At 32.3% G+C, this 14,956-nt stretch overlaps 1 protein-coding gene across 1 annotated transcript; it reads right to left on the bottom strand.

Annotated features, from left to right (window-relative positions):
- Positions 1 to 2,787: 2,787 nt before the first annotated feature.
- LOC110411265 (O-Glycosyl hydrolases family 17 protein) lies at positions 2,788 to 11,806 on the bottom strand. Its single transcript, XM_021421342.2, is given in 3 exon segments — positions 2,788 to 3,575; positions 3,578 to 4,626; positions 10,691 to 11,806. Coding segments are annotated over 3 exon segments (1,461 nt in total). The 5' UTR covers positions 11,035 to 11,806; the 3' UTR covers positions 2,788 to 3,507.
- Positions 11,807 to 14,956: the final 3,150 nt, after the last annotated feature.

The following is a 14,956-nucleotide window of genomic DNA, read 5'->3' as shown; positions in this document are numbered from 1 at the left end:
AGGTAGAGGGATTATGCACCAACTAATGAACTAAATATTCGCGTGCGAATTAGTTATTTTGTTGCTTGGTCTTATATCTTTTTTTTTAATAATCGAGTGCGATTTAGTCGAGCAAGTCAAAAGCGAATTTAGGGTAAAATTTTTATTTAATATATTAATTAAAAAATTAACTTATCAATACAACATCTTTATATGCAATTAAGATTTTATATATATTAAGAAATCTTTTTTTTAATAAGTAATATATTACAATAAAATCATTAAGACAAATTTTGGGTAACATCAAGCTCCCAACAGGAGCACCAGATCTCGTGCTCTTTTAGAAGCCCCAACCGATCGATGCTCCCTTGGGGAGCCTGATTTGGGGCTCCTCTTGGGAGCTCTAGTGCTCCTTTGGGGAGCTTGTTTTGGGGCTCCCATGGAGAGCCTGATTAGGGCTTCAAAGGGGCACTAGATATGGTGCTCCCATGGGAGCCCCGGTGCTCTCAAGGAGCACCAATCTAACGCTTTCTAGGAAGCCCCGATGCTCTCAAGGAGCACTGATCTAGTGCTTTCCAGGGGAGCACAAGGTGGAGACGGGTGGTCGACCAATGTAAAGGGAGCTTGCCGGCCGGCCTAAGAGAAAGAAAACAATGATGAAAAAAGAAAAGTTATTTTAGGGATTTCATATTTAACATTAATGTCGTTTAGACGTTTACAATGGAGTGTCCATTTTGAAAACTAATGAACCTCCATGTAATTTTGATAAAAACTTAAGGCTGTTTGGGTGTTTTACTCAAATTTTTTTTTCATTTGTTACTTTCCTTTAATTTCTTTCTCTCTCCCTTATTTTTCTTCTTTCTTTGTGCTTTTATCCTACTAACTTTGATCTACATTGCTAAGGCCATATAATTAAAATAAAAAACAATATTAAGTTTTTTCAAAATGATTTTGAAGAATTTTGTAATTCCTTAAACTAATTGTTACATAAAGCTTTTAAAATGTTAATGTTACAAAAGTAACATTTTTTTTAATTTTAACATAAATGTACAAGAATGAGTATAAAACTACATAATTTTTCAACATATAGCCTATTTGGCCTAGTTTTTTTTTAGTTTAAAAACTATAATGAAGCTTTTATGAAAAATAATGACTTTTAAAGTTAAGCTATTTGGTAAAATAAATTATATAAGCTTTAATTTTGGTTAAAATTATATCCATATCATTTTCAATCACCTAATCAATCAAAGCAAAGCAAGGTTGTTTCCAGCTTATATACAATTTCAGATGTTAAAATCAAAAACATTTATACAAAAATGGAATAACTCTCACATTTTGTGTAATAGTAATAATATTAGACTTTTATTGATTTAACAAGTAATCGGACTATGATGCTTCAATTTTTCAAAAAAAAAAAGAGAAAAGAGAAAATGATGTATTGGACATTAAAATCTTTTTTTTTTGTGAAAAAGAAATAAAACATTTGAATAGTAGTTGAGTATAGCTCTGAATTTTGGATCTTCTTTTCTCCTAATCTTTGTAAGAACAAAAAAAGATATTAGATTTAGCTATTATGTTGCTTGATCTTCTATCTTTTTCTCTAGTAGTATTTGTAAAGAGAGGTAGAAAAAAGAGAGATCGCGATTTATGTTGAAAAATGGTGATTTGCAAAGAGAGGGAGAAGGGACGGAGATCGAGAAAGGGGTACTTTTTGAAAATGTGATGTATTTAATTTTTTAATTCTGTTCTTTAAAAAATTATTTTTTTAAGTAAAAAAAATTAGACTAAATAAGCACATAGTATCCTTACAATCTTGATGTAAATATATAAAAATAATGTTAAAAAATAATAAAAATTTAATATTTACCTTTTTCAAGGCTTGATATTTACCTAGAAATGGCAATTAGAATACAAACCTCACGGGTTTCACTATACCTCAACTGACAGTAGGAGGTTTTTTCATTTGAAATCAAGAGATCGAGATTAAACGAGCAAGTCAAAAGCGAATTTAGGATAAAATTGTAATTTAATATATTAATTAAAAAATTAACTTATAAATATAACATCTTTATATGTTATTAAGATTTTATTTATATTAAGAAATCATTTGTTTAATAAGCGGTATATTACAACAAAATCATTAGGATAAATTTTGGGTCACATCAAGTGGAAAGTGGTTTCTAGGTTCGAATATTAAAAATGGTACCTCGATATTAAGCCCAGGCTAGTTCAGACAGAGGCATCGTAAGTAACTGGGTCCATTCGTACTCCATCAATGTCGCAAAGATTTTACCAGCTAATGGTAAATTACATTTATCAGGGTTTAATCTACCATGGAGCGATTCGTTAGGTTTTGATTTATTACTAATTTCTATTTGACATAAAATTTGGTGCCTGAATTACTTTTTTATTTTTTAAAAAAATTAATAACAACATTGGCAAAATTTTATTGATTGTTGAATAATAAATATATATGAATTTTTAATAATTATAATAAAATTATTTTTTCATTATAAATCTAAATTGATTTTTAATTGTCTCTGTAACTTAACATGACTAAAATTTAAAATTACAATGAACAATTTTAAACCAAATAAATCATTTTCTAAGTGATTTAATGAAAAATAAAATTCTTATCTGTACACTTAAATCTTAATACCATTAATTTTACAATTATAAATAACAATTTTAATCAATAAAAATTATTTTAAAAAATGACAATTTAAAAGTATAATGAATAAAGATATCTATTTTCGTGAATAAAAAAATTTGCTCCCATATTTACTAAGCTTATTAAGATGTTAAAGATTATAAAAAAGTAATATCTTTATTTAATATATATAATAAATCATAAAATTATGTATCAACAAATGCATTTTTTTATAATAAAAAAATACTAACATTTAATATAAAAATAATTTTAAGAAAATACAACCATAAGAATTACTCAAGACACCCCTCAACAAAACTCATGGTTACTAGGCTTACGATGGAACTACTTGATTCTACACCCCATTGAAACTTAACCTAAGTTCAGCAAGTTACCAAACACAGTATGCCAAGCAAAGCAGGATGTTCCAATGAATTTTCCTTCACCTAAACTCCCCAAGTAACTGATTTAATGCTGATATTATGCTAGAACTATATATATATATATATATATGTATGTATGTATATGTATATAATAAACTTAAAACCCAACCAACATGATTAAAGCCCCTGGATGCCTGCTGTTGCTCTGATTCATTGTAACAAAGGCATAGAGCAAACACCATGCCAAGTCCTTCCTACCAGTCCACTAATCGAGGGTCCTAAACCCACCTCATATCGAAATATTAAATCCAACTGAAAGAGTTAATTCTAAATCTAGATAATTAGTTTCAAAGTTTGTCTTCTGAATAGCAAAATTCAAGAGGGACACATGTATCATTTATCACCCTCATAGCATCAACTACACCTTCCAACAGTCATCATTTGAATAGTTCGTAGTTTGTAGAAGAATGATACCTCAAATAGAAGCCTTCGAATTCATAGAAGCATTAGCAAAATAAGAAGAACATAAACATAATCCAAAGGCTTCTGGGTACCCTCAAATCCCGTCCTGCAGATTCGTAATAGGGCTGGATCATTATCTCAAATTTGCAATTTCCTACCGTGGGAGTGGGATCCGTTTTTGTGATCATTGAAATATTTGGAAATTTGCAGGCTACTTCAAGCTGGTTATTTTTCTGAAAGTAACTGTTAAAGGCGTAAGATATATTCCCTCTAGCATCTAGATTTCCACAAGATGTCCCATAACCAAGGCTAGTGCAGTCAGCAAGTCCACATGCATAGCTCACACTTGGTTCTACTTGTGGGTCATCAAGTCTGGCTGAAGGCTTCATCACACACCACTTCTTTTCCAAGTATTTTACATCTTTTGCAGGAACTAAAGCTCCGGAGTTTGTAGTACCCAGGTTGAGAGGGTATTTGGCCTGCCCATCAAAAGTAAATATCCCCCAGTGGCGTTCAAAATTTCCTGGAGCAAAGCTCTTATCATCCTCATCAATCAAGCTAAATAAATAGGCATCTATTGGCCCAGGTCTCATTGGGGTTCCTCTCCCACCAGAAATGTGAGACATAAAACCTTGATTGAATCGTCGAGCATACTCTATGTTAGCATTTCGGTCTCCATCAGTGGGCCACCCAATCTCCCCAACTATAATGGGCAAGTTTCCAAATCCATTCTTCTGCAACGCATGTGCAAGGGTATCAAGATTAGCGTCAAACATGTTGTAATATAACGTTCCACCATCACTTAGTGGCGATGCATTGCCATCAAAGAATGCATACTCAACCGGGAAGTTGGCATCAGCATAGAGGCTTATAAAGGGATAGATGTTTACTGTGAAGGGAGCACTACTAACACTCAAGAAGTTGACAATCGTAAGCATGAGATCATGGATATCATCACGGAAGTCACCACCAGATGGATAGCCACTTGAACTTGCATAAACATCAGCATTGAGGGGAACAGTAACCTTTACTTGGCTTCCAAGCCCAGCTTTGACCAGGGCAGACTGAATGTTCCGAAGAGCAGGGTAGGTTATACCCAGGTAGCTTCCATTATATGTCTCCAAAAAAGGTTCATTACCAACAGCAACATATCTGTAGGTAAAGCAGAAGCTAAGTGGGGGGAAATGACAAAACAATGTAATGGAAATTAAAGAATGAAACCTGGCAATCCTAGAGTATGCCTAAATTATGTCAAGTTTCAACACCTCAGAGAAGTAGACGAGAAGATGAAAAGCTTAAATACATGAGTAAATACTTCTTAAGGGATATTCCAAAAATGCAATTGTTGTTAGGAAGTGAACTATTATTATACTTGCAACAATCCAACAAATCAATTTCCCCTGTCAATTGCTTTGCATCATATACAATGTGGCTAATCAGTTTAAGACCAAAAGACCAAATGTCAACTCACATAAGCCATTGGAAAACATTGTAAAAGCAAAAATGAAGTTTCAGGCAAATTTGCAGGGTGATTGCAGTGATAGCGGCATAAGAAGCTTAAAGCTTTAACCAGACAATAGATAGAACATCTAATACGTCCCTATCAACACCAACTATAACTGAAGTTGCTATGACGTATATCTTCCACTAACCAGTCATGCCTAGTGGTGACTGGCCATTTTTTCAGAAAGCAACAAAGTGAACTGGAGGGAAAAAAGCCCAAGCCAAGTTAACCTTTTTTGGATGTTTCAATTATGTGTCAGCCCAAAGCCTTTTGCCTACTTTATTTCTTTTCAGCTGAGCAAAGAAAAGCTCTCAGCCCCAATACCTCGTATTTGTATTACTGATGTAAATTGTAACAGAAGCAATGGTGGAATCAATATTAAAATCTGATTGGAGGAATGTTATGACATGCAAACCTACATTTTACAAGCAATCTGGATCAACAAAAGAGCAAGGGGAGAGGGGGGAGCGGGAGGGAGTGCAGGTTATGGGACAGCTATTTAGAAAAAGGCTAGGATTATACCATGTTAAAGAAGTACCAAACTATAACCCCTTTTAAAATATTTGGTTTAGGATGCCTGAAAATGCAACTAGTTCTTTTTACTGATCAATATGTTTGACATGGCATATTACTAGTAGAACAAAAGCAGCCTTCAACAAGATAGATTAATGACTGAAAATCAACATGATTAACTTTATGTCAATCCAATTACTTTTATAGCTTTGATTTTCCAGGTTTATCAGTATTATCAGGCATATTTGGTAAAGGATTACTAGGATGCTTAAAGATGGTTAAGTTTTACCTATCTATCCACATTCAAGTTTTTAAAACTATTTTTAAGAAGATTATTAGGATGCTTTATAGATGCAACCCTTATCAACCATAGTTGTATATATTTTTTAGAAACTTACAGACAATGCTTGATCATGCAATCTAATTCCTGCCGAATACAAACAAGGCGTTGGGAAACTTAAAAAACCAGTCCAGTCCAGTCTCAAACAAACACATAAAATCAGTTTCATTAATTGACAACATAATAAAATATCATGTAGGATAAGTTTCTTAAAAAGAATATTTGAAAGGAACCAATCATTTACTGAAATTAATAGATTATATCAATATTATCACCTTGCTTTTCAGACAAAATGGACAAAGAATCTTACCTTGATTAATATCAAATCAATACAAAAGGTGGGGACCACAATCAGTGAGGCAAGGATGGAGCCATGATCTAGGAGGGGAGGAGGGGGGACTATTCATCATGTTTGGGGCAAAAAAAAATCACTTTTATATGCTTAAAAGTTGATGTAACACTTGGGCATTTAACTCGATAGTAACTACATACTAACACCAGAGCATTTGGCTCCATAGTAGGTGCATGTATCCCCTATCAAAGAGCTAAATTTAAATCTCTCATTGCCCTTCCAAAAACGCTATTTAATACTTATACTTTTGGTCCTTAATTATTTTTTAAAAAAATTATGATTTATTTTTTTATTTCAAGAGGTCAGTATTCAAGCTTTTAATTCTTTGCATAAAACAAATTCAGGATTAAATTTGTTAATCATAGAAATCAACCATTAAGTTACATGTTATTTTGTTGGTGTTAATATGAAATTTATTCATATACATTATATTGCATAAATAATTTGAATATGATTATTTTGAATGTTATGATCCCTCTGTTACATTATTGTTTGTCATTGTTTGCTATTTTAGTCAACAAACTGAACTTTAATCATGATTTTTTAATATATCGTAAAGAACTAAAATTTCAAAAAAAAAAAATTATGTTTTGAAAATATTTTAATTCAAAATTTTCTGGTCTTATTTTTTAAAATTTTATACCCTTATAATTTTAAAAGAAACAATGGTTAAAAATTTAGTTAGTTTGTTTGACCAAAAATATCAATGAAGGAAAAACATTTTTGGGAAAGAGGGACTAGTAAATTAGCATTTTTTATGTTAGATTTTATTTGGGGAAAGCGGACCCGCTCTTTGAGCAGCGAGATACATCCAGCTACCAATGAGCCAAAAGCTCCTATGGCTGAGCTTCGAGCAAAGCACAAAAGGAAATCCTTACGTTTGGCCTCCTTTCCAAGGAAGGATGAAGTGCAATATTCTTTAATGTTTTGATTACAATTACATAGGCTCAAAACAAGTTATTGTAATTATTGTCTTATATTAACGATATACAATATATTAAAAAATTATATGCAAAGAAACAACTTTCGCAAAAGAAAAAAAAATTACATGCAAAGTTAACTAGTTAAGTGTGTGTGCGTATGTGTAATTGAAACCAAATGTATCACGTAAAAAGAAATGCTATGAGAAGTAAGAAATTTGAATAATTATTGAATAAAATTTGAAAAAGTAATAAAGAATTGAGTAAGTAGATTGAAAATGTCAAAGGATATGTAAAATATATGAAAAAAAATCAAAGGTGGGCCGAGCATATATATGAGAAAACTAAGAAAAACTCATTGGGCTAAATAATAATTCTACGAAGTCAGGGGGGGCCAAATAAATATAAATAAGAAAACCTTAAAAAGTCATGGGGCTAAAGGATAATTTTGGAAAACGCCTCCCTGGCTCCATCCTTGCATTGAGGACAAAATGAAAGAATCAGGTTTCAAGTGGCCTACACATTTAAAGAGGAAACCTAGATATGCCATTCTATGTGAAGATTTTATTTAATGGAGGATGCACACATTAAGAGGAGAATAAGACACAAATGAAATCTACTATAAAGGACCTCACTTTATTTGAACTTATTTAGGATATGACCTACAATAGGGCAAAATGCCACAACAGGGTCCATATAACTGATCCCATGTGATGGGAAGGAAATTAGTTTGTTGGTTTATCGTTGTTGAAATCAAATCGGAAGAATTGAGTGTGTGTGTGTATCAAATGAGGAACTCTTAAAACTTGTTGTAAGGTTTTTCAACTATAAATTTTGTCAATCATATTGAAGATAAAGGTAAATGTAAGAGATAATCTAGCAAAGAACATCCCAATGATGCGCATTATCTCTTTTATTTTATCTTTATCTTCAATAAAACAAACACTGAAGTTCAAGAAAAAAATGAGCTGCTTGCTTTCTTCAAAATCAAAGGATTAATCCAAAATATGTTTTAAATCAGTACAAGAGGCTAGCATGTTTTATCATAAGAAGTAGAACTTGTTACTGAATTAAAGTTTGCTCATTACTCCTGTTGTAGTCATCATAATTAACAGGAAAGCAGCGTAAAAACATTCTCTAATCAAATGAAACTGAAAAAAAACCAAAAAAAGAAAACCAAACGAAGGCAAAGTTCTATGCTGCAAGAAGAAGACAAAACAATTGCACAAAGCTAGCATTCTTTCTTTTGAAATTCTTCACAACCGTTTTCATTCACACATCAAATTGTTCATTCATTTCTTTCCAGATGGACTACAACAAGACTTAACTTTTGGTACTTCACCATGCTGCTAATTATTCTTAGCATTATAATTTCTTATAACTGAGTGGCTAGTGTCCAGGTACATTTTTGGCAAGTAAGTATTTCGAATTACCTCACCCTTAAGAATACTTAATGATAAAGAATTCCACGTTCTATTGATCATCCTCAAGAAAAATTAATTATGAAGGAATCTAGCTAGGACCTCCCTAGTTATTGGAGGTAATTTGAGAAAATATACTCAGCAACATCAATTTGAAGGGTTGAGATGTCATAGGAATTGTGGTGTGACTCCGCAAATTTATAATTAACCTCAGAAGTGTTTCTTCTGTTATTATTCTTTTAATTTAACTCACTACTTCACAGCATCGCTTACATGAACCAACAAAAATATTGGTATTAAGATAAGCAAGTGGTGGTCTCTAAGTGCTATTGAGCTTACTACGCGTGAGCTTATTAAGGCTCCATTTGGTTTACCCTTTTACTATTTTCTCTTCGCTATTGGAAGCAAAAAAGCAAAAAAACCTGTTTGGATGCAAAAAGTAATAACAATTTTGAATGATCATGTATGAAATATATAAACTTTTTAGATGAGAAAAACCACAATTTAACTTCTATATGAATTAATTATGTTATGATTAGTGTTGCATTTTAATTATTTGTCCATATTAAATCAATTATGATATTTCTTTTTTAACTTTAGTTCTTGCTTTATAACAATACTTGAAAAAGTGAAAAGCATCAAGCTATGCAGCCTAAAATGTCTTCCTAAGACAATTAGGCACTTGGGGCACTTGGACAACTTTTAGGAAATAAAGATTAATTTAATTTTTGTTTAAGAAAATTGAAATAATTGGCAACTACTTTTTGGAGAGTTGCGTTTGCTCACCGAGAATAAAAGGAGAGGACTATTATTTTCATTTTCATTAGTAGAACCTTTTACAATCTCCTAGAGAGTTTTCAGACTTGTGTTCTAGGAGCATAATTGGCTTTAGGAAAAATCATTACTATTCATATCACATGTTTCATTTCCACAGTAGCACATGAATTAATACAAAGCCATGGTCAAATCAGGTAACTGAAATCCACATTAGAGTGCTCTTGGTATAAGTGTTAGCCTTAGACCTAGTTAAGTATTAATTTGATTTTCTTTGACTCTTTTGAATGTCGCTTATTATGCTTGATTTTAATTTCTTCAAGGAGGTGATGTGATTACCCCTTTAAGGAGTGATACTATCAACATGGGTGATGTAGGATCACTTCTAAGTATGATCACCTGGACAATATGCAACGGGGTAATTCTATCACCATTAGTTGCATCACTCGTATCACTCTCATCACCCCTTCGTATCATCCATACCAAACACCCCATATATTGTGCATGTAACTTTAATTCTGACTCCTTTTTATTTATTTCTTATTATCTTTTTAATCTTTTTTAAAGTTTTGTAACTTCTATTCTGTTTTTTTCAATTATTGGTAAGTTTTGTAACTTCTTATTTTAATTTTCAAAAGTTTTGCTAAATATTAAATTATTATTTCTTTTGAATTCAATATTCTTATTTTAATTTTGTCCCAGCCCACCCTAGAAAACTGGGGTACTTGAATAACTTTTCAGAAATTAAAACTAATTTAAATTTTAGTTTAAGTAAATTGTAAGTAATTGCTATAGGCAACTATTTCAGGAAAATTGCGTTTCCTTGCCTAGAAAGAAATTATTTTTCTTTTCAATTTCATTGGTAGAACTTTTCATAATTTTTCTCAAGAGTTTTCAGACTTTGTTGCATTGTGGGAGCACAATACTGCCTTTTGGAAAATATATTAGAATTCATTCTTTCTTCCAACAAACTCCCATAAGCACAAGTTTCATTTCCACAGCACCGCATCCAATAAACAGGTCAAACCAGGTTATGGAATCAAAATGGTACTTTAGTATAATAAATTATTACTAAGGTCTAATTATTTTATAAGCAAATCTAAATTCAGAATGACAACCAAAAGTTTAATTACTGAAGCTTCAGCTTAAGTAGCAGTTCAGAATGAAAACAAAACAGGGAAAAAGTTACATCACAAATCAGGTAAGAAAGGTAGGTCTCAACGTGATATATAGACCAAGAATTTTCAAAGATGAAATTCATTGATAGTTGATCAAGTTAAAACAGAATTTCAAGGAAGAACATGAGGATAACTTATTATATAGACTTTTCCTGCCAGAGCAGATAGCAACAGGATGGTAACTGAACTGAAGAGAAAAAAGCAAAGAGCTGACCTGATGTTGACATTATTGGAGGTGATATGTGCGGAGACATTTTTGGCAACCCATTTCTCAGCAGCCTTCATGCTGCCACCCACAGAAGCAAGCATGTCATTTGGGATTCCCACCATGACCTCAATCCCAGACTTGCCCAGAGCCTTAAGTGTACCGTAGTCTGCATCAAAAAGCTTCACTCTTTGAAACCCATTATCTTTCAGCAATCTTACTATAATGTCTGGGGGCAGGGGGTGGGATGACTGTGTACCCCAGTTTACACCAATTCCACTCACACTACACAACATCCATAACAAACATACAAACCCAATATTAACCCTGTCTCTAACTGAAAGCCGCCCCATATTCTTCCTATCCGCTGCTCAATTTTGAAGTTAAGGTTTAGGCCTGACCTTTTGGTTCCAAGCCAGAAACAACCGAAGCTAGAGATTAAATGGAACTCGATAAGCAAATCTAGCTAGCAACAAGTGAAAGCTAAAGTCTACTTGGTGATCTGGGAACTGTGGTTAGCAGAAACACTAAGCGACAACCTTCATCCCAGAAACCCATATCAGAAAAAACAGAGAACTGAAGTAATTTCCATATTGCTGAAAATGAAAATCCACTACTACTTATCACTGAAAATGGAAAACTGATTTGAGCACCGCCGAAGGTTAACCTTTTCTAAAGAACATCCTTTCACTGCAGTGTTTTGAATAAGTTGTAGAGCTCAAAACCCCAGTGAAGATTCTTGATAAACAGATGAAGGAAAAAAGATGAGGAAGAAACGGTGAAATGTTTCGGAAATAGTGAAGAGGTACTAAGAAATGGATTGGGTTTGGATGGTTAACAAACAGCAAACAGAAACATTTGTAGCAGTCGGAATGAAATCCATATTCATATTTGCTAGCAATCCAAAAGATATTAACAACTAGAAGAAAGAAAGCAAAAAGAAAAAGTGAGCTTAAAGAGAAGAGCAATGCGGTCAAGAAGAAGTTAAGGATCCTCCCTTCCTGCCCCTGCCCTTTGAGTGACAGGAGGTTGAAGAATCTATAAGCCTCCGCCTCTCACAAAAAGAAAAAGAAGAGTTGGAGAGAGAGAGAGAGAAAAGCAAAGTAAAGGGCATAGCAAAGCAAAGCAAAGCTAAGCTAAGCTTAAAATAAGAGTGGTACCTTACCTACATGACATGTGCATCATCCAGACAAGCACGAAAACCAAAAAAAAATGTCTTTCTGCTGTTACAATACAACACTGCGACAGTGTTGGCAGCTCGGATTTGACGGGGACATGACGTCTTCGTTTATCTGTGAACTGACCAGAGAGTTCGAGATCAGGAATTGACCGTTATAGGTTGACGGTCGTTAGTGAAGTGGGTAAAGTTCTCAACTATGCTAAGTTTGGCTCTGGGCCAAGCTACACCTGAAGCCCTCGTAATTATTCGTCCTTTTCCCTGCATGCACGTGGACACCACTCAACAATCATTACGGCTTTTACCAATCCTCTCCGATGGCGTAATTATCTCATTAGTCCCTCGACGGGATGTTCGGTTCATTCTTTTTACCCCGGTTTTGATCGGTTTAATTTTTATACCGTAAGATAGAAGGTTCCTCTATATTAAGATCGTAATATATCAACTTTATTTACGAGATATCACGATATTTTATAAGAAATTAAATGATATTATAAATTTTTTTGGGTAAAAAGAAGATATTTTATTATGAAACAGCATTTACAAATGTACAACAAAATAAATTGAAAGGCTAAGTTTGTTTTAACGTAAATTTTTTTTAAAAAAAATATTTTCAAGATATAATAGCGTTTGGATGATCGAAAATGAGATCTAAGAGGAAAAAATTTTACAAGTGCGAAACCTCAATCTTTATTTAGAATTAAATTTGTAACTTAATTTGGTGAGCATGTAAATTCACATTCATAACTTAGTATATAAATTGATACCCAATTGAGTTTACTTGAAAAGGATTTGGTTTTAAACTTAAAAATACATTCTGGGGCAAAAGTATCAATACTTGTTTATGTAGTATCGATACTTGAAACTCAAAAATGTATCCTGATGAAGTTGTGACAATACATGTTCATGATGTATTGATACCTTTACCCAAAAAGAAAAAAGTATTGATATTTTTGAAAATTTATTGTTATGTTAGTCGTAGATTTGAAAAAAAATAGGCATATTAGACTTTTCACCCTTATTTTAAAACCCTCAACACTTCAAACTTTAACCAAAATAGCTAAAACAATTTTCTCTCTAAACTACCTTGCTTTTCTTTTTTCCCTCTTGACACTTTTTCTCATCCCTCCAAGTCATATCAAAGTTACAAATTTCATATTTGAAGTCCTATTTTAATTTAAGAACTTTTGGAGGTAAGGTTTCGCTATTTAAAACACTTATGATTTTCATAACTTATTGGTTCTAAGAAATTCATTTTTCTCCTTAAAATTTAGGTTTTAAATTGATTTTTATACTTTCAAGCTCACCAAGATAAAGTTACTATAAACGTTAGCTAATTGAAGTTAAACTCGTAGTTAGGATTGGATTCAACTACTGATTTGGATTAAGGATTAAGTGAAGAAGTTTTTGGAAGGATAATCAGATATTTGTTAAGAATAGAGTTAAAAAACAAGGTATTAATGACGTAAATTTCATTATAGGCGTTGTTGAAGAAGTTGGCCTTTTTAGAGAGGTTGAGCTTTTGACAAAAAATGCCAAAAGGAAAGGCACACTTTAACGAGGTACGTAGATGTTACGTTTATAATTATTTTGATATATTTAAGCATGTCCTGTTTACAATCTCACATTTAAACGTATTTTCAATGAAGCATGAATTACTTTAGGATTGTGGTATGAAACAATGAGTTTTGAATGTTTTGATGAAAGGTATATATGTTAAGTAAATATGTCTGTTATATATTTAGTTTTATGCATTGGGAATAAGCACTTTGAATGTTTTTATATCTCAAAATTCTAAATATTTGCCTGTTGATTGATTAGATGAATGACTTAGGAATTTGAAGTGAATGATTCTGAATAGACTGTAGCATTGGGTCATTTTGTCTTTGAAATGATAGTATAGGTTGATGACAATGGAACACAAGCTATTCCAAACTTAGTCTAATTTAAAATTACTCTGTCAAGTTTCATTTAGATTTCTAATCTTTAGAAGAAAAAGTTTAATTTAGATTTTCATAACCAATCAATTGCTGATCAGACAGTCAAAGGCAATAAGTACAAAATTGAATAAACATCACTATACTTATTTATAATAAATAAAAGAGAAACAAAATATTCAAATTACAAGTTGAAATCCACCACAATCCTAGAAAAATAATCTAGTTCTTCATATTTACAACAAACAACAGTTTCTCAAGAAAATAATTCATGTTTATAGCAAAAAAAAAAGAAAGAAAAACAAAACTAAAGTGATGAACAATTCTCTATCGATTCTGATCCTTAATCCTCTTGTTTTTTTCTCATTTTTCTCTTGTGCAAAATGTTTTTTTTTGTTAAAAAGTCATTCTATCCCTCTTTTCTCTAGTAAAAAGTCCTATTTATAGTCCTTTTAAAAGCCCTATAATTAAAAAAAGTGAAATTATACAAAAACCTAAAAACTTTTTAAACAATAAACTAGAGTACAAAATGGTAACCTTATAAAACCAAATAACAAATAAGGTATTTGTGCCTTGTAAAAAAATTGTTGTGAAAATCATAGTGTAATACTTTCCTTGGCAAACAATGCTGAATTCAAAGCATAGTACAATAGATTTCGATTGTGGAAATCATTTATTTCCATCATATATACTATGGCCTTATAAAAACAGGCAAACTCCTAAATCGTGTGGCATGTAAAAAAAAAAATTGAGTGCATCCATGTATATCAATTCATCATCAACATATAAAGCACTGAAAGCTTTCAATTAAAAGGAAAGTTGTGGAAAAACAATATCTCTCCACCATACGAAAGAGTACAAGTCTAAAAACTCTCAAAGTTCTCAAGTAAGCAATCATAGATAATCAACCCGTGGACCTTCTTTTACGTAATAACAATCCAGGACGCTTCCTTCCACAGGATTCCCACAACCATGATAGTTTCAACGATGTTGGCCGACATCAGAGAAATCCTGTGGTCTTAACTACATATATCAACTCGTGGCCTAGCCACGTATATCAACCTGTGGCTTTGTCATGTATATATCATAGACTGTGACCTAGTTGCGTCTAACAATCCGTCGATGACCCAAAGGTTCTCTAGTTAGAGCTCACTTGTGCAT

This window comes from Theobroma umbraticum, unplaced genomic scaffold (genome assembly GCF_002168275.2).
Source record: "Theobroma umbraticum cultivar Fairchild unplaced genomic scaffold, ASM216827v3 scaffold_56.0, whole genome shotgun sequence".
NCBI lineage: Eukaryota > Viridiplantae > Streptophyta > Magnoliopsida > Malvales > Malvaceae > Theobroma > Theobroma umbraticum.
Note: the sequence above shows the minus strand (reverse complement) of the source record. Positions and strands in the feature narration are given on the sequence as shown.